Raw genomic sequence first — 21,080 nt, forward strand, 5'->3', positions numbered from 1 at the left:
GACCCCATTAATACTTCCCCCAAGTCTATGCGCTTGTATAGCCAAGCCTTAGGAAATTCCAAGTCTCTGAGACCCACCCTGCCCATTGAATCTCTTCCCTCTGAAATTTAAATATGTCAGAAAAGAGCATACAGTACTGTAATTCTAGAGGACATGGTGAAATCCAGATCATCGATTTGTCATGTAAAGTAATTTCCATCGAATCATATTTTTTGTCTCCTTTTTATGGAGAAGCCCCTTGTTGCTCCCTGAAGCTACAATACTGATCTAGTTCCAAACCACTAGGTGCCATCAGTCATGGAGTTCTTTTAGGCCTACCAGGGATCATGAGCCAGAACGTGAAACCCCTCTAATGAGGTGCAGAGAGCAGTGGCACTATATAAAATTGTCAGCGAATTTGAATAATGTCCGCCGCCACTACCGACAAAGTCAGCAAGACAAAACGGAACACTGCTGGTTATACAAATTATTAAGACCTCAGAATTGCTAAAAGAACTCCCTTAAAATGTAAACAAATGTTTGAAAACTCATGACACTAGCACTAGCTCATTTGCTCCACCCTTGTTTGGGGAGAGGAGGAAGGCAGATCAGATCAGTTGGCTTCTCCATCCTCAGTTTGTACTGATGATTTGTTTGTTTTTGGCTTTTAGTCTTTTCTAATGGCAGGAGGAAATTTTGGCTGGCTGGGCACACTGGGCAGTGCACACAAGGAGGCCTGGTCAGAGACTCGGCCACAGGGACCTTGAATCCCAGAACCACTGCAAGGGTATTGTGTATCCTAACCATAATGTGCTGAAATTGACCATCTCAGCCTCTGGTGAGCTGGGTCAGTCTACTTTTATCCATTTCTGTGGCCATCCTTCTCTATTCCCTTTTGTTCCATACAGACTTACCTTCTTTTCTCAGGAGGACCTGTTCTTATTCTATTTCAGGGTTTTGGTGTAGCGATCCCAGTGCCTGGGCTTCCTGTCGGGACATTCCCTGCAGATCTTGGAAACCCCCTGTGGGTTCGGCATTCCTATGGATATCCCCACTGTATCCACTCTGTCCTTGTCAGAGTTTGAGGGTTCTGCATCATCTGTGCCACAAGGTGATGCTCATACTTTATGCCTCTGCCATGCTGCCTGCTGGGTCGGTGACACCTTTGGCCCTGAGTTGTGTGGGACTTGTTCTCCTCACATTACTCATCTAACACACCCATGTGATGATGTGCAGGGTTATCAGGCAGCGACCGCTTTACACATAAGATTTTTTTGTTCTACAGTTGTGTGCCCCGGTTCAATGCCCCGGAGTTGCCCCGCTTGACTAGGTATTTGGAGATACACTGTATTGATTAATTCAACCATGGTTCTATCCACACCTCTTCCTTTTCCTTCAGGCTTGGTACGCCCTCCATCTGGTCTTTACCCCTTGCTTCTGACCCCAAAGCATCTGAGGGTTTTGGGGTTGGAGCTCAGTTTAGTTTGGGATGTGGCTTGGTTGGCTCCAGGGTCTGGTCTTTCCGACTTGGGCACAAAAGCAGTTAAGCCGGCTGGGGCTTCTGGGGCCTTCTTTTCAGCCAACACCTACCTTCAAAGCCTTTTCCTTGGACTTTGCTGTGCATTGAGCCTGGATGATAGCTCTGCCCTGGGGACCTTGGTTGTTGTTCCAGGAGCTTGGAGGAGTCTGACATGGGTCCTTGAGTCCCATTTGATCCCGCATGGTCTCTTGTTCCTTCTGCAGAGGAGTGGGTCTTATGTTTCAAGGCATGGGGTTTTCATATCCCCCTTCCTAGTATAAGTTTGATATAGGTTCGTTTCTGGGTGCCCTTGGGTTCCTCAGAATCTTCCTTCTGGAGGTTTTCTACCTCTAATTACCCTGGTTGAAGCTTGGGAGGGGTCTCTTTGCTTACCTCCTGCATGATTCGGAATTTGCCTGTGTTATGGATCTGGCCTCTTTTGAGTTCTGTTGTTCTTCCCAATATTGGTTGTGTTATGAGGTTCCGGAGTCGTCCTGGCTGGCAGATAACTCTTTATTTTCACTTGAGGCTTGGTGCAGTTTTTGTCGGTGCTGCTGGCTGTAGATCAGGGGTGGCTGTAAAAGTTCAACAGATTGTATGACAGCACTGTAACCATTTTGTTGCTATTAGATTGCCAAAACTAACCTGTGCTACATAAAGGTAAGTTAAACAAAAAAAATTATGATTATGCACAAAATCAGTATTTATATATTGTCTGAATATGCAGAAATATGTATGGTATTGTACCATTTGTTAGAAGAAAATAAACAAAACTTCAAAAAAAAAAATCCAAAAAAGACAATTTTAAAAATTTTCCACGTTTATGCAAATATGGATTGGGTCCGGAACAGTGTGATCTGGATATCTGAAGGTGCCCTAAATTCACAATCTAAATAACAATAATATCCACACCTAATAATATGCTTATATGCAATCATCTCTCACTATGTGCTATGGATGTTCTTTGAGAATCCCTCAACATTAGCCATGTCACACAGATTGAACTTAAGGTAAAATAGAAAGCTGGAGATGCACTTTAGTCCACTTCCCCCCCAACCCCCACCCCACCCCACCCCCTTTCCCTCCACAACCCCTCCTCTTTCCCCCCACACCCCCACCTCCCTTCAACCTCCACCCCCTTCCCCCCCACTGCTTTTCTCAGTAACATACTTAAGTGAACATTGGTACTGAGTGCTTCTATCACTTCTTTGCCACAAATATACTGTGTAGAGTAGATTCCTACATTCACCAGTGATTTAAATGGGAGAAAACATTAGCTTTGTTATGGAGGCAGCAGGAGTTGCACAGTGTTTGGACAGTGCCATGAGGCAAGAAAGTAATCTTAAGAAGTGTGTGAGACACAAAAGCCCATTGTTAGTGAATGCAGAGCATGTGTCACAAGTTTAGGGCTAAGTACATACCCTGTACATTATGTACAGTGAATTTCAACCATACCGAACTTGCACATACTGAGGTTTGACTGAAATTTTGACATTATTTAATAATACTGTATTGCAAAATTTTTAGGTTCCTTTGCATTAACTTTGTTGTCTGTTTATTTTTGCATTTAAAACATGCTTATGATGTTGTTTTTATCTGGCAGTTTCATAATTTTGTTTATCCCTTTATTTATTTTATTCTCTTCAGCCTTTACCTGTATATTATTATTTTAAAATTTCTTACACTTTTTCAACCATTCCTGAGTAATGATTGTTCACAGGTGAAGGCTTGAGTGTTTATCTTATATATTACCAACCATAAGGATCCATTCAGACCCAACATCACAATACATAAACTGTTAAAATGTATATGTTCATACACTTTCAAATTTATTTATAAATTGTTCACGTGTTTTAGATACTCGAACTTTACCTTCACTTTTTTGCGATTGATACTGTATGTGATAAAAATATTGAGATCAATATACTAAATGACTTGCCTCGTGTCAGAGAGAAAATGATATTTGATGTTCATAAACTCCAGAATAAGTGCTCTCTCGATAATTTCTGTGAACTGTTCATACATACATTTGTTGTGAGGATTTTGTCACATCCGTGACTGCTACACGCAGATTCATTCCTTTTGTTATTTTCCTTTCAACTGGCATTCTCGACCCTCAGACCCCGGTATCACCGGAAGAGCGCCAGCGCTTTATCCTGTCTCCACCACTCACCTTGACCCACAGCTGTCACCAGCAGGGAATTGTGCATTCTGTATGTTTGTTTTTAAGTCAGTGTAATATTTGTTTATTTTAGATAAATCACTTGAAATTCAAGTAGGTGTGATATAATGTGCTTACAACAGTCTATCTTTGCTATACCTTAGTTGTCTAATATTAAATTCATCATTTTGTTGCTGGATGTAGGCTTCATACATAGTGAGTATTTACAAATCATTTAGCTTTGTTTTTATTGCTTTTAATTATTTTAAACACTAATATAGACTGTGAGTTGAAATGGAGGTAGGTTCACGGTGTAAAAGCATGTTAAAGTGCTAACAGACTTAATTCTATCCGTGGAATATTGCATTTAATATTTTGTGAAACTACGGAATTCATAATACATTTTATTCAGAAATGTATTTGCAAGCTTTACTCATTTGATTTGAATGACATGTGCCTATTTTCTACCAATAGAACTTATAAATAGAACATTAGTTAAACAATGCTTACAATTTGTCACAGAATATGTGAATATGATAATTGGTGACTGCTTGTTCTCAGTACAGGTAAACTAATAACATAAATTGGCACCTGACATGTTGTAATCAGAGTTAAGAATTGCATATTACTGTACTAGAGAAAGAATGTTGTCTCGCACCCTGTAACTAATACTAGGGAAAGGAGAGTGAATGCCATCCTGCACCTTCCAATTGCACTAGGGGAAGGAGAGAGTGAATGCTGTTGCACACCCAGTAACTGCACTAGGGGAAGGAGAATGGCTCCTGCCCCACACCCTATAACTGCACTTGGCAATTCTTTTCTAAGCAACCGTGCTTGCTACAGCCTCTCACATTTGATGAGTACAGTTTTTCATCTTTTTCTAAAAGTACTATGAGTGAATTCAATTCACATCGTGATATGTCCAACTGCATCCTGCTAAAAATTTAGGTGAGAAAATTCTTCTGTATATTCTACTTAATTTGAATGTAGCAGTTGAATTATGCTTCCTCAATAACAATGAAGTGTAGACATGCTGATAATAAGTGTCTCAGCACAGGTTAAAAGGCAGAGGAGTACAAGTAAGAAGTGATTAGTAAATGAGTAGTTGCAGGAAAGACAACTTAGAAAAAGTATCATGCCATCAGTTGATAATGCTGTGTGTATATAGATCAACAAAGCTGCCATCAAAAGGCATAACATGAAGGAAGATATAATTGAATTATACAAATAATTAAAACATGAAACGCATAAACAGAGGAAATACAGTATTGTATAAATTTGTTCGGCAAGAAAGTTGCAAATGATTAGAGCAAACTGGTATCAAACTTCTGCTTTTGCACATTTCACTTCACCCCAAACCCTCTTCCCCACAAAAAGTGCCTAACCCCATCAGTATTTCATCACCGAATTAGGAGTGGGGTCTGGACCTTGTGCCATCTGTAAGGAGAGGATTCCTATTCATGTTGTACATTAAGTATATTCTGAAGATGATGATTATCCCAGCTTTTATCCTGATTATCTTATTATTCATTGATGTTTCCAGCTGTTTGCTCTTGCTTAGGTATCTGATTCCTTCCTTCTGCATGTTTGCTTAATGTAGTTTAGGTGTAACTTCACTGTAGCAGTCTTGTAATGATCAACTAACACAGTTATGCAATATTAGGGAGATCAATTTCAAGTTTGAAAATCTTGATTGTTAGAATTGGGGATATTTTGGATGCGAATCAAATATCGTTGGGTGAAAAGGATTCTGTCAGGATGGGTTCATAATATAAAGTCAAATTAAGGCATGATTTAGTTAATTCACACAGTATAAGAACTTGTGGAATCATTTTTCCTGAAGACATGCCAGGATGTTCAGCCTCTTAACATGTGTAGAGGTGAGTGAGGTGAGTTTTTGTGCTATTGTTGTGAGACAAAATATATTGGGTTTACAGCATGAGAAGTCAATCAATACTGTATTTTTTATATTTAATTTATAATTAAATTATACAGATATAGAGTGGTTCTCATAAAATTACACTAAAGAAAGGTGTTTAATGTTATGAACTTCCTTCCAACCCAGGCTACACCAAGCCTGACCAATGTGCTATGTAGGTGTCGCGTTAGAGAGGATCCCACCGCTGTAGGGATCACAGGGGATGTGTACTGCCAGGCTGTTGACTCGTTTGATGGACGTATGATTGGCTGCTGCAATATTGTTACAAGTCACAAGTAAGGCATCATAAATATAATTAATTTTGTGTGTGTCATACTATGTATTCATTTTCTGAGGGGAGTTCTGTCAACTTCCTGAAGCTATCAAACTGACATGTGCCATATTAGTATTGGTGCCATCAGTCCTTGGAGTTCGAGTTCCTACTGGGGGCCATGAGCCCCCAGTAGGGGCTCGTGGCAGGGAAGGGGGGGGGTGTTCTCCTCACAGAAAACCAGCATTGAATGTAATGAAATGCCATTTTCTGGGTGAGCCCCGGAAGTTTTATGGCACCCTCCCTCCCTCCGGTCAGCAGTTTTTCTTCCGTTTGCTCACTCTCCGAACTGGTGAGCAGGTGGCCGGCTCAGGAGGGTGGGGCCTCCCACTCTGGTGGGGGGGGTTCTTGGGCTCTGTTCGGTCTTGGGTTGCAATTTTCTACCAGTTAGGGGTCTGTTTTGGGGCACCTACCTTTCTGGGTACCTAACCTTGGTCGATGGGAGACATGAATAGTTTTCGTAGGCTATTGCTCCCTTCACCACTCTGAGGGAACAAGGTTCTGGCTCATGGTTCCCAGTAGGCATAAGAATTCCATATGACTGAATCCCTAGACTAATACAGCTAATATCAGTCCGATAGCTCCAGGGAGCCTACAGAGCTCACCCAGAAAATGGCGTTTCATTACAGTCAACGCTGGTTTTTTAATCCTTTTAAACTTGTGGTAGAGTTGGATGTTGATTTATTTAATATTTTTTGTGGGTATCTTCACGTACTGTGCATTCATTTCTTGTATAAATATTTTGTTTCAATCAATGACATCATAGACACTGAACAATATTAGTTACGTATCAACTCAGGTTACCTCAGACTTGCTGCTTTTTAAATTTAACAAGTTACCTCTTTCTTCCTTTTCGTGTAACTCTGTATTGACAGCTGTACAGTATTATATTTTACAATAAAACTGGTAAGTGTAAGTACTAGGATTCATTCTAAGAGAAATGTACAACCTCTGTAGATACCTGCGTGTGAGTGGAAAAATTCCCTTTATGCTGCTGTGTGAAGTTCACCGACACCGCTTGAGACGACACAACTGCTGCCCTTGTTGTGGGCTCTTCTGCACTCAGGTTGGTAATGTGTCCATATAATGTACATTAAATAGGTACAGTATATCAGATTACTGTTGACCAAGAAAGATCCCACTTGTTTCCATGGATATTGATAGCTTTTATGATTTTATAGATGCTAAAGTGGTTTTGAAGGATGATTCTTGATGTTGGTGCTAATGTAATATTATATAATACAGTGGTACCTCCATTTTCTAATTTAATCCATTCCCAGTTTATGTTTCAGTTTGTAAACTGAAACGAATTTTCCCATAAGAAATAATGTAAATTGAGCCACAGTAATCTGTTCTACACCCCTTAAAATATATACTTAACACTTTCGCTCGGGGATGACGCAGCATTGCGTCATCCGTTTACTGGCGGTAATGCCGGGGATGACGCAGCATTGCGTCATCCGTTTACTGGCGGTAATGCCGGGGATGACGCAGCATTGCGTCATCCACTTTAAAAATTCGCCAAAAATCAGGTTTTTATCCGATTTTTTTGGGACTGGTTTTAAAATGTGCGCCGATGTCTTCCCATTTTCTTTGTTGAGCCTCGTGGCCCTCAGGCGGCTTGGCACACGCCGTGGGCCCATTGTCTTTGCTCCACTGTTGTGACCAATGTTGCCTCCCCTCGCATCTCAAACGTGTGAACATTTCGGCTATTTCCCGTGGCTATATTTCTTACTGCGGCTTTAGAAACTATCTACGCTTACTCCACGATGGATAGTAATCATGAACAAGGCCCTTCCAGGAAGAAAATTGCGAAAGAAAGGCTTGAAAAGGGTGGGAATTTGGAGTGTAGCAGGAAGGCCTCTGAGCACTCACTCACGGCTAACGCGTGGCCCGTCTTCAACTCGTCGGCGGTTGGAGCGTGACCAGGTTTTTTTTTTTTATATGCTAATGTTCCTCTAGAGAATTTTATTACGAACCCATTGAGACCAAAATGAAAGACCTAGGACAAAAATTGAGGTGACCAGAGTGAAAATAGTGAAAACATTTTATCCCGTTTGCGTGCTCCCGGGTAACTCGTTCGCACTTTCTCTGTTTGCTGCGGGTAATTAGTCGGGCTTTTGGAGTTTATATGCATTTAGTGCTGTAGAGAATTTTATTGCGAACACAATGATACCAAATTTAATCTTGTAGAAGGAGAATTGAGGTGACAAAGTTGAAGAGAGTATACACTTTTCGGAATTAACGCGCGCTTCCGTGACACGCTGGGGTCCATATCACCCTGTCGAGGGGTGGCGCGCGGGGTGAGCGAAAGTGTTAAAAATAAATTTTATACATACATACTACTACTACTACTTACATTTTGTACTACAGTATGTACAAGTATATTTTACCTTTAATGAGGACTCTTGTTGGCATATGGAAGACAGTGAGGAGGGAGGGAGGAGGAGAGGTGTTAGTGTTTGGAAAGGAAGGGGAGGGAATTCCCCTTCCATTATAACAGCAATGATGACATTTCTGGGGTACTCTCTCTCCTATGTTTTGCAGGCATACCACTAGGACCTGGTTGTGGCTCACTGCTTGCTTGTCTTACTAAGAATCTGTCTAAAAACACTTGTTTTTTCTATGTTTTAATACTTTTCTATAGTGAGACATCACATTCATTCACCATGAATGATCTCTTGTTTTTCCTCTTTCGTCATCCTCACAACTATTTGTTAAGGTTGAACTTTGCCACTGACTTTCTTGGGACCCATGGCATGATATATAATAATTACTTTTATGTTCAGAAACCCAACAAGTACAAAAACAATTAAATGCTTCACAAAGAATTCAAGAGCAATCATCACTGCAGGAGGCACTGGTAAACTGAAGCACGCCTCGCCAGTGCCATGACGAACCATGTGCTCGGTCAACCCATACATGTATCAACAAACTCGCCAAGCAAGGCAAATCTTGTATACCAAGTCGAATTTTACAAAGAAATTGAGCTCGTAAACCGAAAAATTGGTAAAGAGGGGCATTCGTCAACCAAGGTTCCACTGTAATACAGTCACTGTAGAAGTTCGCTAATCCAAATCCCACTGATCTGGAAAACGCCCTAAGCCAGAAAATCGCGTCCAGATAATAATATATCCCTCTCCAGACGGAATGTCAATAGAATCCGAACTACCAGATATTTGTCCGTATCAGCGTATACTGATAGAGAGTTTGAAGCTTAAAAATCTCTCGAAAACCAAAGGTCGACTTGCCGCAGAACATAACACGAGAATATATCTCTCACCTTTACCACTGAGAGATAAACAAGTGAAATACCTGGCCTAACACTCATTGTACACCCCCACCAGGGAAGGAGGGAGTCAGGCAGGGTCCAGGCAAGCTGGGAGACTTCAGGCAAGCAGGGAGGCTGGAGTGTGGTGGGTGTCAGGAGTGAGTGTGGTAACCACACCCACCGGGCGGGTGGGTGGGTGTGTGAAGGAGTGAATTGTGTACCGTAGGTGTCTTGGCATTTTAGTGTAGTGCTGGTATGTTTTAAGGTTAGGCCTCTTCCTATATTGTTCCCATTTTCTTGTCTTTTCCTTTCTAGCTCTCTTACAATTTCTGTTGAACCAATCCTGTTTTCTGGTTCTGCATCTCTGTTTTGGTATGAATTTTCATGTGCCTTCATCGTATATTTTTACAGAATTTGGCATACATCTTACTTACTTGTCTAGCAACAAGCATTTCCAATTAAATTCATTAAAGACCTTGCTAAGTTCCCCATAGTGTCCTCTCTTGAAATCAAGTTATCAACTATTTCAATGTCTCCATTCTCCTCTAGATTATAATGCAGAGCATATTTAATTTCCAACAGGACATGATCACTTTTTCCCAATATGTGTGAGCATGTATGCACAGGTGTATAATATTCTATAGTATAATATGAATGAATAGGCTTTGTTCTTGAATATGAATACCACATGCTAATTTCTTTACTTACATAATAGGGCGTCTTCTATGAATGCTCCTGGGACAAATCTGGCCTGCGTCACTACTACCACAAGTTGTGTGGTCTGATGTTAGCCGGGGCGACTCTCTGCCCGCATTGTGGTGCCGAAGAACCTCCCAAGGAGGTACAATTGGAACTGAAATTAAATAGAAAACCTGTCGTCTACCTAAAGCAACATCAGGAGAGGAAGGAGTAGGTTTTCTTTTCCTGTGCTTTAAATGTAGAATATCACATTCTATACAGCATTTATTCAATAGTAATGTTTCCCAAGTTGTTTACTTTGTAGGTTATTCTGCCAACTGAGCTAACTTCAAAATGATTAGTCTTCGTTATAAGAGGAAGCACTAACTTCAGGAAACAAAGTGGATGCCCAATTTGTACACTCTTCAGCGATGTGGAAGAGAGAATTTACTACCTTACAGCCATATATATAAGCAATAGGGTTTGTGTGTTTTTGTATGCATTCAGACACCATTGAATAGTTTTTAAAAAGTATAGAATGATGTTATTATAGACGTTCCCTTGTTTTGGGAAGAGGATATAGGTTATAAATGTTTTTTCTCGAGGTCCTAGGGGGATTTCGGAAACTCTTTAAACACACTACAATATTTTTTAAATCTGAGAGGGCTTGGATTCTCAAAATGCCCTCAACCTTCTGAATACGTAATCTAGGGGAAACTCGTTATCAGAAACATTATTAAAAGAAAAAGTTCCATGTTGCAATTCATGCTGTTACCTCAGATTAAATTGAGCATTATAAAGTAGTGTATGACTGAAGGTGTTTTGCAACTATGGTTTATTAATAATAATTGGTAAGACAACAGTTGAGTGCCTAGTAATGTACAGAGAAAGGATTGAATGTGTCTTATGGAATGTTGCAGACTATAAAACTCCAAATATAAGCTTAAAGAATCCAACTTGAGAAATTATTTTATTCAGATTCTCTATATAGATGTGGGGCTAAAAGGCATGAAGTATGGACAACTATTTCAGAGCACTGGAAGTAAGCTTACTGTGTAGCACATCTCTTTCGTGCCTCACATACAACAGTATTTTTATTATATGGTACTTGTTAACTTTCAGCAGATGCATTATTCTTTGTCCTCTGAATTTACGACCTGAATTCATTCATTACTTAAAATTCATGTAAATTTTGATGTATCTTATTGCATTGGCAGAGCATCAGCCCGCATGACCTGGTCAAAGAAGATCATTCCTGAGACAGTAGCAATAACAGAATCTTTGCCAGAGAATGAGCCATCAATTGAACTTCGGAATGGACGTGTCATCTCTGCTCACAAATTACCACTGGAGCTTGGGCGAGAAAAGCTTCAAGATGCCATCAGGTCCATCATTGATGGTAAAAGTGTTGCTGCCAAGTGAGTTCTTTTAATATAGTAACATAATTTTTAAACAGATATGATAATGAGAACATATGATAAGAGCCTGTCATATACAAAATGTTTTATCTGTGGTCAGTTTCATGATTCCTTCTGCCCTCACAGTCCAGGTTGAGAGCAGTCTTTCCTGGTTACCTTGTCAGATTACCTTTTGACACTTCTACCTTTGTCCCAGTGTTTAACACAGTTGGTTCACAACCAATTAAACCTTAGTTTGATTCCTGAGCAGGACGAGGCATTTGAGCACGTCTCCTTACAGATGTGTCTTCACCTAGCAGTATACTTTTCTTAAATCTGTACAATTCAATAAATAATAAAAAGTTTGTATACCTTTTTGCTATTTACAAATTGGTAAAGACACTGTTTTAATAGAATTCACTATTTTCAGGCCTTCACCCAAAGGAGTGTATTGGTCATGCAAACAAAATGACTTGGAAAAGTTATTGCATGTTTTGGGTAAGTGTTCTATCATATTGCTTTAACTGTTCAGTTGTGGTGCTTGTGTATCCACGATGCTGTACGGTATGTTGAACAGACGAGAGTTGTTTTTGAACACGTATGACGTTATTTCTCTATATTGCCGTGATCTCTTTTTATGACAAAAAAAAACTTTTGGCCAATATAAAGTATCCATATTTTTCAGTGCATGGTGTCAGCCCTAATGTTAAGGTGAAGGAATATGGAAACCAAACCGGGATGCATGTTGCAGCAGCTTACGGAAGTCTTGCTGCCATGCACGTGTTGACCCTTGCGGGCGCTACTATAGACATGACCGACACTCAGCTTATGACTCCGCTGATGGTTGCCATCACTAAAGAACAGAATAGTATAGTGCACTATCTAATACAAGCTGGAGCATCACTAATGGCCAAGGTGAATTTATTGAATAGTTTTGAGAAAGAATAAATTAAGAAAGTGAGCCCTTTACAATTTATGTAATGAAATTTGCTTTCTTCCCAGAAGTATTGTATAATATAATTTATATAAGATTGGTGAAGAATTGGTAAGGAGAGTAGATAATTTTATTGTAACTAGAGGTTTTGATAATATACATATGCTTTCTAACTATATTTTCAGTATCTGCACAAACAGATTGATACTTGGGTGCTTCAGTGGAACCCAAGCCAATGGAAGATTGGAAAATTCTCAGGCACTCAATCCATGTACATGCTAAGCTCAGTAGGGTTCCCTGCCTTTATTAGTTACACCTTACCCAATGTGCTCCCTTTCATTCATTGGTTATCATAGTTAAGGATTTGTAGCTGTGATGCTGTTTTTTATTAAACATCATAACTCTATGTAATATCTTCCTAATTTCTTCACTTGTTTATCACTCATTATCTTCACATTCCTGCTCAAAAGAATATAATTCTGAGGAAAATTGTGTTCCAATACCTGACACTACTCCTGTCTCATCCCTGTTGATTTCAATACACTGTATAGTATAAATAATATCTGACCTTTTTTTTAGACTCAAGATGGGATGACATGCCTTCATTTGGCAGCAAAATGCGGAAATTTAATTGGTTGTCAGCACATCTTGGACTCGGGAAGACTGACAAGACATGCTGTCAATATGCAGGATGAGGGGGGCTGGACGCCTCTTGTGTGGGCCTCGGAAAATAAGTTTACTAGTGTTGTCAAGTAGGTTTTACTCAAGTGGTTTTACTGAGTTGAGACAGTAGCTATGTGTTGTACATCCTAATGAGATTATATGTTGCTATATCTGATTCCCACATTAGAGTAGTTTGTGTAATCTTTTGTAGTTACACTCGATTTCTGTCTTTCAGATTTTTGCTTGACCGTGGTGGAAATCCACAGCTGTGTGACGTAGAGCAGAACACAGCGCTGCACTGGGCAGCCTTTTCTGGGTCCACCCATATCTGTTCTATGGTTTTGGATCGAGGTTGTTCACTTCGTTCTATGAATGCGCACGGAGATACACCATTGTGAGTATTAAACCTCTGTGGTTTGTATTGTGGTAAGTTATACACACCTGCAAAGAAAGGTAATATTGTGAGATGATACGATTTGTTTCCTGACTTGTGTTTAAGGCAGGGAACACAAGTACATTGTAACAGTAGATGCAGTACTTAGATCATTCTCCCTCAATGGGTAGCCATTGAGACCATCACTCCTTTAGTGAGTGAGACCATCACTCTTACCGTCCAGTCCAAATTGTTGGGCTGTAACACTTACTTAGTGTTACAGACCAACAATTTAAGAGAGTACTTAGATCAATCTCCCCCGATGTTACAATTTTAAAAATTTTGTTTAGTGGAATTTTTGTCATGGGTCAGGAATAAGGCCCATTAATTTTTTCATTTACTCTTTGTGTAGTAGATTAGTTGGTCCTGGTTGACTCAGTGAGCATGGCACCGGCACTCAGAAAATGGCGTTTCATTACATTCAACACCGATTTTTTTATATGCTTACAAAGCATGCTGCTTATGTTTTTGGTATACTGTACTTGTGTTATCTACAATGAATTTGCTTGGTGAGGACCTGGAATATATGCTGGATTTCCTTATTTATTTGCTCATAATATTAGTGATCAAGGAGTTGTCTTGCAACAATTTACAAGTACTGTACTGTTTATTAAAAATATTGAATTATGTTTTATATTACATTTGTAGAGGACAGGGATAGTTAAACGTTTTTTGAGTGTAGTTATATTTAAATTATGTATAAGTGAATGAGTATTTTAAATCTACAGGCACATTGCTGCCAGACAAAACCACATTGATGCAGTGGTTCTCCTCCTGTCCCGAGGTGCTCGACTAGATGTTTTGAACACTAAAGGCCAGACGCCCATAGATTGTGCCCTGCCAGAGTCTGACGTATACTTGCAACTAACTTTAAATAGTAAACTGATTGAAATGATGAACCAAAATAACATACGCACTGAGAAGATCTTGAGCAGGTAAGGCTGTGGAGTTATTACATTGTGCCTTTCATTATCGTATGTTTTGTCTTACTTCATATAAAAAATTTTACAACTTTAAACTTCACAAATTTAGGTTGTAAGAAAGAACTTACATCATATGAAAAATCATGACCAATAATTGCTAATATATTGTTAATAATACAGTAATAATTAATAATAATAATACTGATAATACAGTAATTGTATTATTTCATGTTCAAACAGTGACATTGCTGCTGGGAAGGAGGAGGTGCCAATTCCTTGTGTCAATGGAGTAGATGATGATGAACTGCCTAAAGATTACTTGTACATTGCTGAGAACTGTGAGGCATCCAATGTTATCATTGACCGCACAATTACATCAATGAAGGTCTCGCTAATTATTTTCTCTTTGATAATGCTGAATGCATAATGTCTGTTATCCTGTCTTTGCTAATTATAGGGACACAAGAATATATGATTCTTGAAACTGCCTTTATTATGCTGTCTGGCACCACTCTATTTGTTATTAATTTTAGCGGTTGTAATTTAAATATAAGTTAATGACTGAATTTTTACAACAGTGGTGTGAGTGTGAGGATGGTTGTAATGCAGACCACTGTGGCTGTGGTCAACTGAACTTCCAGTGCTGGTATGATCCTGATGGCCGCCTTTTGCCAGAGTTCAACTATGCAGGTATTTGTGAAAGTATTTCTGATGATCACTCGTGTAATGTTACATTGCGTTTTCTTATACCGAAAATAATGTTAAAATGCCATTTTGACTTTTGTAGATCCGCCAATGATATTTGAGTGTAACCGAGCTTGCCGCTGCAACAAGTTGTCGTGCAATAACCGGGTTGTGCAGCATGGTATATCTGCCCACATGCAGTTGTTCAAAACATCTGAGAAAGGCTGGGGTGTGCGTGCTCTCAAGACCATTCAAAAGGTGAGACTTGTCAACACACTTAGTATGTTCAGTAAATGAAGATAAAGCATTCGTTCACTGAGGAAGAATCCTTACTTCAACTCGGGGTGTCGGTTGAATATGTAGGAGAATACAGTAATGGGATTCTGTTTTCTCATTGCACGCTACATCATGGCAGCCACCTGTGTTTGAATCAAACAATACTGTGTTCAGATTATCTTTATAGTTTAAGATGTGAATAATGAGTTGTATCGTAGTTATAGCATTTAGAGTGGAATTTGTATCACATTATAGTGATCAAACTCTGTGTAGCCTGTTCATTATTTTCACTGCTAGGAAAACAGTGCGATTCATTTTTCACATCTTAAGCTGTAAAGATAATCTGAACATATCATCTAGACTGCAGCATTTGCAGTTTGCTGTAATACATAAAAGCTATACAGGTATAGACTGAATACCAATACAGTAATTCGTGGTATGGTACTTTATAATTTGTATTTTATTTTATTTACTTTATGCATACTATTGTAGCCAAGTAGCGTAAATCAATTTGTGTACAAATTCCAAAACATTTCGGCTGCAGAAATAATTTCATACCTGTGATTGATGAAGATCAGTGAATAATTATTTTAATATTTAATGAAGAATTATTCACTAACTTGTCGAAGTTATTGGCAATTGAATAGTCAGCTAGAATAAGAATGTGTATAAGAAGCAAGAGGATTGCATAATGGGAGGTGTAGTGGGTAATACAAATCAATTTATGCTACTGTACTGATGACTGATCATGATAACCTGTCATCATTGAAATACAGTATGGATAAGTCTATTACTTACTGATTTGTGAACTACAGTAATCTATTTAAAGCCAGTTTATTTAGCAGGACATGAGTGAAATGAAAAAAAAAACAGGCAAATACCATTAGTCAAGTTTGACTTTATTTGCAACATAATCCAAGTAACACTAAAGTGAGCAGGCATTATCTGTAAAATTATCCAATTACTGTAGTGCAAAGTGAGCAAGATTATCTGTAAAATAATGCAATTACTGTACCAGAAGGGAAACATTATCCATAATGCTAGGTGACTCGGAGTGTTTATCTGGCTACAACTTGCAAGCATACATAATCAATTTAAGACACAAATTATAATCACGAAGCCTTTTGATCATTCAGTTGCAGTTCCATGTACAGTATATATAAAATCAATACTGTATATCGGATTTTATGGTCACTCCTGAGGAATGCCTTTCAAATTTCATACTTTGAGTTGTGATATCTAATAGTTGACGCTATTGGCTATTGTTTAATAATTTTTGTACGAGTTATTTAGTCTTGTATAAGTATATATATACACCTCGAAGTGTTATTTCTGAATATTGCCTGTTGTATACAGGTGATCAATAATTGTGGAAATATTATGTACTTAAAATACTTTTCTTGAGTATTTCCTGCCTTTGACCTTATAATTAATATGTTGCAGGGGTCTTATGTGTGTGAATATGTAGGAGAGATCATCACTGATCTAGAGGCTGACCAGAGACAAGATGACTCGTATTTATTTGATCTTGATAATAAGGTGAGTTCTGAACGTTTTGTGAAATTCTTGTATTTCTGGCCTAAACTCTCACCCTATGCCAATGATTCAGTGAATTAATACTGCCACTGTACACTATCAACATCATTATTTGCCAACACATTCTGTGTATTATCATGTTTAAACATCATTGCTATTTACTACTATCATATTTTACTAACGTTCCAAAGCACTTCCCTCACTACCACTCCCGGCACCATTGCTGTCACTTTTATCATTGCTTCTCACAATAGGTCACTATCTCCATGCACTGCTGACCACCTGCTAACATACATTGCTTCTGTTTATCAGACGCTCCATCCCGATTTCGAGGACTTTGATCTCCAAAATCAACGCAAGTTATCCCCGTCATCATCGCTCACACAAACCTGTACTCTACACTTTATATTGTGAGATGCCATGAACTGGAGGGACCTTTCTCGACTGCTTTCATGCGATCGCAATATGTTATATTTCTTTTCTGAAACATTTATAATACAATATGTTGTACTGTACTGCAGATTTTTAAACTTTTCCACTGGTAAAAAAACATTGCCACTAGACATGTTACAACCTCCTGCCACAGAAGAATGTAAGGTGTAGTATGTTGATTAAATTCCAGTTGGATTGTACATATGACCTTCTATTCCAGGATAGTGAAACTTTCTGCATTGATGCCCGAGGATATGGCAATATTGCTCGTTTCATCAATCATCTCTGTGAAGCAAATCTTACACCAGTGAAAGTCTTTATTGACCATCAAGATCTAACCTTCCCAAGAATAGCATTCTTTGCTAATCGTGATATTGAAGCCGATGAAGAACTTGGGTAAGTAGCAGTGTTACTTCTGTCTACAGTACTCCTCTATATTTTGTACTCCTCTATACCTTGTATTTGACAGATGTTTCCATGCAACAAGATATGATATATATAGATATAGATATAGACCCAAATCTTGACTTTCAGCATTGGTAATGTTAGTTACACCATATGTTCTCTTTTTTGACAGGTTTGACTATGGAGAGAAATTCTGGATTATCAAATACAAGCATTTCACCTGTACGTGTACGTCTGAGAAGTGTAAATATTCGTGCACAACCATTCACACTACCCTTGAAAATTACAACAAAAGAATAAGAGAAATGCATGAAATGATGTAAGAATTTGGTGGTAACTTTTACAATAGATATATTTACTTTCACTGAATGACACCATGTGTTGTAGCAAGAAATATACCAGTGTTTTTAAAATATAAAATATGGCATTGTGCAAATGGATGAGTTGAAGTACGGTTTAAGGTTTTGCATAGAATGTTTGTTGCAAATTTAGTGCTTTGCAAATTGTATTATTCAGTGATGTGCTGGAGAGGTTGCTCATGTACTTTTAGTGTACACCAATGTTCAAATTTCATAGATAAATATATATGCATATGTATTTATTATACATACATATGTATGTATGTTTATTTTTGTTTTTGTTTTTATGAATGCTGTACTGAAAGGGAGATTATTTGAAGAAACTAAAAGAGAGAGAGAGTTTGTAAAGTTTAAAAGGCTGTCATCAATGGATATGTAGTTATCCTTGCCTTACTGAACATATGAATGTGTGCTCCTAAGTGTTCCTTTTTCTTGTGTTTGGTGTTCATGAGACATTTTTTGGCGGATGGTTACAGATGGGCATAACGTTAACATGTGTTTTATTCGTAATTTAAGTTTTTGTTAAATTTGTTGCCAAGTTTATATTTCCACATACTGTATTACAGTGTGAGTATAAACTTTGTTTAAATGTTGGTGATAAGAAATGGCTGATGCAGAGAGTAACAGAAGTACCTAACTTGTGTGGCTGTACTTTCCTTCAGAGTACAAGGACTGACAGAGAGATCTAATTGAATTGATATAATGAATGAGTTTTGACCTACCTTGTTCTCTCTCTTGTCTAACTGTGTTGTTATACCTTTTTGATAAATAGTGTCTGACATTCTATTTAATGATTTTTTTTTATTCTTACTTGCAACTCAGTAGCAGGTTATTGTCTTACTTTATTACATAGCATTGTGTAGCATATTGTGTTCAACTAAATTTTGACATTATATTCACTTATTGAATTTTTGTTACATCAAATAAATGCTTAATAATTTAAAAGTCAAATGTTCCAGATTTAAATTAGCATGTAGATAAATATGTTGATATTTGCATTACATTTTATGTTAATATAATGTCAGAATGGAGAAATGTTGGTGTTGGGTAACCAAAGTATTTGGAGGAAGTTAGTAGATAGCAAGAATTAACACATCTTCCCTGTTTTCTCTTTGTGTCCATTGCCTTCAAGACCAGGTGTGTTAGTCACAAGGCAGGCAGGGCAGCTTCAGTAGCTCCCCATACTCACCTTTTTCTTTCATGGGGATCAAGGATGTTTTATGGGCAGCACATAAGTTAGGCAGAGGTAGGAAGGTTGAACATTTGGTTAACCTGAGCTGCCATCTGGTGGTGTGCTTGGATACTACCACAAGGCCTGTTGATGTTATGCAAATCTCTGCTTCCCTATTTCCATGCTTTCTTGTTCATCAATATACTATACATTGTTTTGCTTTGCCTGTACTTTCTGGATGGTTTATTCGGTTATGAGTTTTTCATGACTAATTTCTAAACCCATTTCGAAATTTAACTAATTTTGGAACCCATTCTCCTCTTGCCTCTATGAACACCTCAGATTCTGATCCTGGTGTTTTTGTAGGTCTGTTCAAGTCCCAGGGCCTTGTAGTTTGTGAAAGGTTTTAATAAAGATTGTCTTAAGCTGGTATGAGGTGTGCAAGGGCTTATTATTAGTTGCTGCTAATAATAGGTGAGCATGTGTGCCTTCATCATTCTTTGTGATTACCATATTTAGGGTAAGATTTATTTTCCTGAATGGATTGTTTTGGAAATTTTATAGAGGAGAATGACTTGCTTTATCATCATATACACATTATTAATATTGTGCTTAACAAAACAGTAATTGTGATAAAATTTTGACAGATAATTCCTTGTTTATAAAGGAAGTTAGAGTGCAAAGGTGGTACTATTCATAATATATTCTTGTTTTGAATAGCATCTGATGACATTGGTTTCTAACCTGGTTTATGCTTTCATTTTGTTGCACCGTTATTCATAATTTAATGTTTTTAAGTACTCGTGTATAATTTTATCTTGATAATTTAATTGATTTGTATAATGTTTTAGTATTTATTAACTGACAATTGAAGTATAGTATATGGGGAGAATTATGAACTATGCTTTAAATTTTGTAAAGACAGAGAATCCATAATTATATTAAAAGCAATTTTTCAAATTTTATTTTAATTTTTATACAATGCAGTTTCGGATATTTTTAATTAGAAGACAACTAAACTTATCATGCAATCCATTCTCAAAACACTGGCCAAAAGTTCCTGTGTTTGGAATGCACCTTTCAACCTGCTTAACCCACACATTAGTAAATACAACTAATTGCTGACAATACCAAAACATCCAACCTAACCTACACATAAATATGCACATACATAAGCAGTATTCTATTTTCCACTTTCATGGGATGGAAAGGTATCAGCTTGAAGGACGAGTGGATAATGCTATTCAAAATAAAAAATGTATTGCGTCCATTCGTTATATAATTCATGAGGAATAAACAAAAACCGCCACACTCTCCATCAGTCATGTGGAACAGCACCTCATTGCTTCATAAGGCCAGGTGTATATTGTTTCTCAGCATTTGTCGTATATAGAGCAGAAACCTTCACTTCCTTTGAACAAATAAGAATGGCTTCCTGGATTGCATCATGAAAGTACAGTATAGTGTATATGTAGTTAATCCAAAGGTTGGTTGAAGAGAACACACAGTGTTGACATCTGTGAGAAATGTTCAAGTTGATAATGAGTTGCCTGTGGGAGCTTTTGTCCAGTCTGAGAGATGCACAGAGATACAGATAGTATCTGAGATGAGAGATACAGGGGGAAAAACTGACATGATAGTGAAATTTTGACAATACTGTATACCTTTCTGGTAACATCTGCAAATTATTATTAGAAACATATTTTCAATTCTATTTTATAACTGTAATGTTTAATGGATTCAGGTTCTCTGAGCTTCCTTATAATTTTTTTTAATTCCTTATAATTTGTATATGTATATTTATAATTCCTTTGTATAATTCCTATATTCTTTCATTAATGCGTAATTCCTCACATGTTTGGCCTTGCTCCGCCTGTGTAGCTGTTAGTCCTTACAGGCAAAATGTCATCTTCAATAGAATCTATTCTCTAATATGTGGTGGTCTTCAATCAGAATTTCTGCTAATTAATAACTAAAGTGAATAACAAAATAGTAATGGCATACTAGTTT

General features: G+C 37.9%; 1 protein-coding gene across 8 annotated transcripts in view; it reads left to right on the plus strand.

Moving 5' to 3' along the window:
• G9a (histone-lysine N-methyltransferase G9a) overlaps window positions 1–21,080 on the plus strand; it is a 51,327-nt gene that overhangs the window by 23,540 nt on the left and 6,707 nt on the right. For 6 of the 8 annotated variants that reach the window (XM_045725808.2, XM_045725809.2, XM_069300788.1 and 3 more), the window contains 16 exons: window positions 3,619–3,711; window positions 5,725–5,873; window positions 6,866–6,974; window positions 9,895–10,088; window positions 11,075–11,275; window positions 11,685–11,752; window positions 11,940–12,169; window positions 12,768–12,940; window positions 13,087–13,245; window positions 14,013–14,219; window positions 14,448–14,592; window positions 14,786–14,897; window positions 14,995–15,149; window positions 16,611–16,706; window positions 17,356–17,531; window positions 17,713–17,859. In XM_045725808.2, coding sequence (XP_045581764.2) covers window positions 3,619–3,711; window positions 5,725–5,873; window positions 6,866–6,974; window positions 9,895–10,088; window positions 11,075–11,275; window positions 11,685–11,752; window positions 11,940–12,169; window positions 12,768–12,940; window positions 13,087–13,245; window positions 14,013–14,219; window positions 14,448–14,592; window positions 14,786–14,897; window positions 14,995–15,149; window positions 16,611–16,706; window positions 17,356–17,531; window positions 17,713–17,859 — 2,414 coding nt within the window. Of the gene's footprint in view, window positions 1–3,618; window positions 3,712–5,724; window positions 5,874–6,865; window positions 6,975–9,894; window positions 10,089–11,074; window positions 11,276–11,684; window positions 11,753–11,939; window positions 12,170–12,767; window positions 12,941–13,086; window positions 13,246–14,012; window positions 14,220–14,447; window positions 14,593–14,785; window positions 14,898–14,994; window positions 15,150–16,610; window positions 16,707–17,355; window positions 17,532–17,712; window positions 20,031–21,080 lie in introns of those variants that run through there. The other 2 variants (XM_045725810.2, XM_045725811.2) reach the window with 2 other exon arrangements.

Source organism: Procambarus clarkii, chromosome 44 (assembly GCF_040958095.1).
Source record: "Procambarus clarkii isolate CNS0578487 chromosome 44, FALCON_Pclarkii_2.0, whole genome shotgun sequence".
Taxonomy (NCBI): Eukaryota; Metazoa; Arthropoda; class Malacostraca; order Decapoda; family Cambaridae; genus Procambarus; species Procambarus clarkii.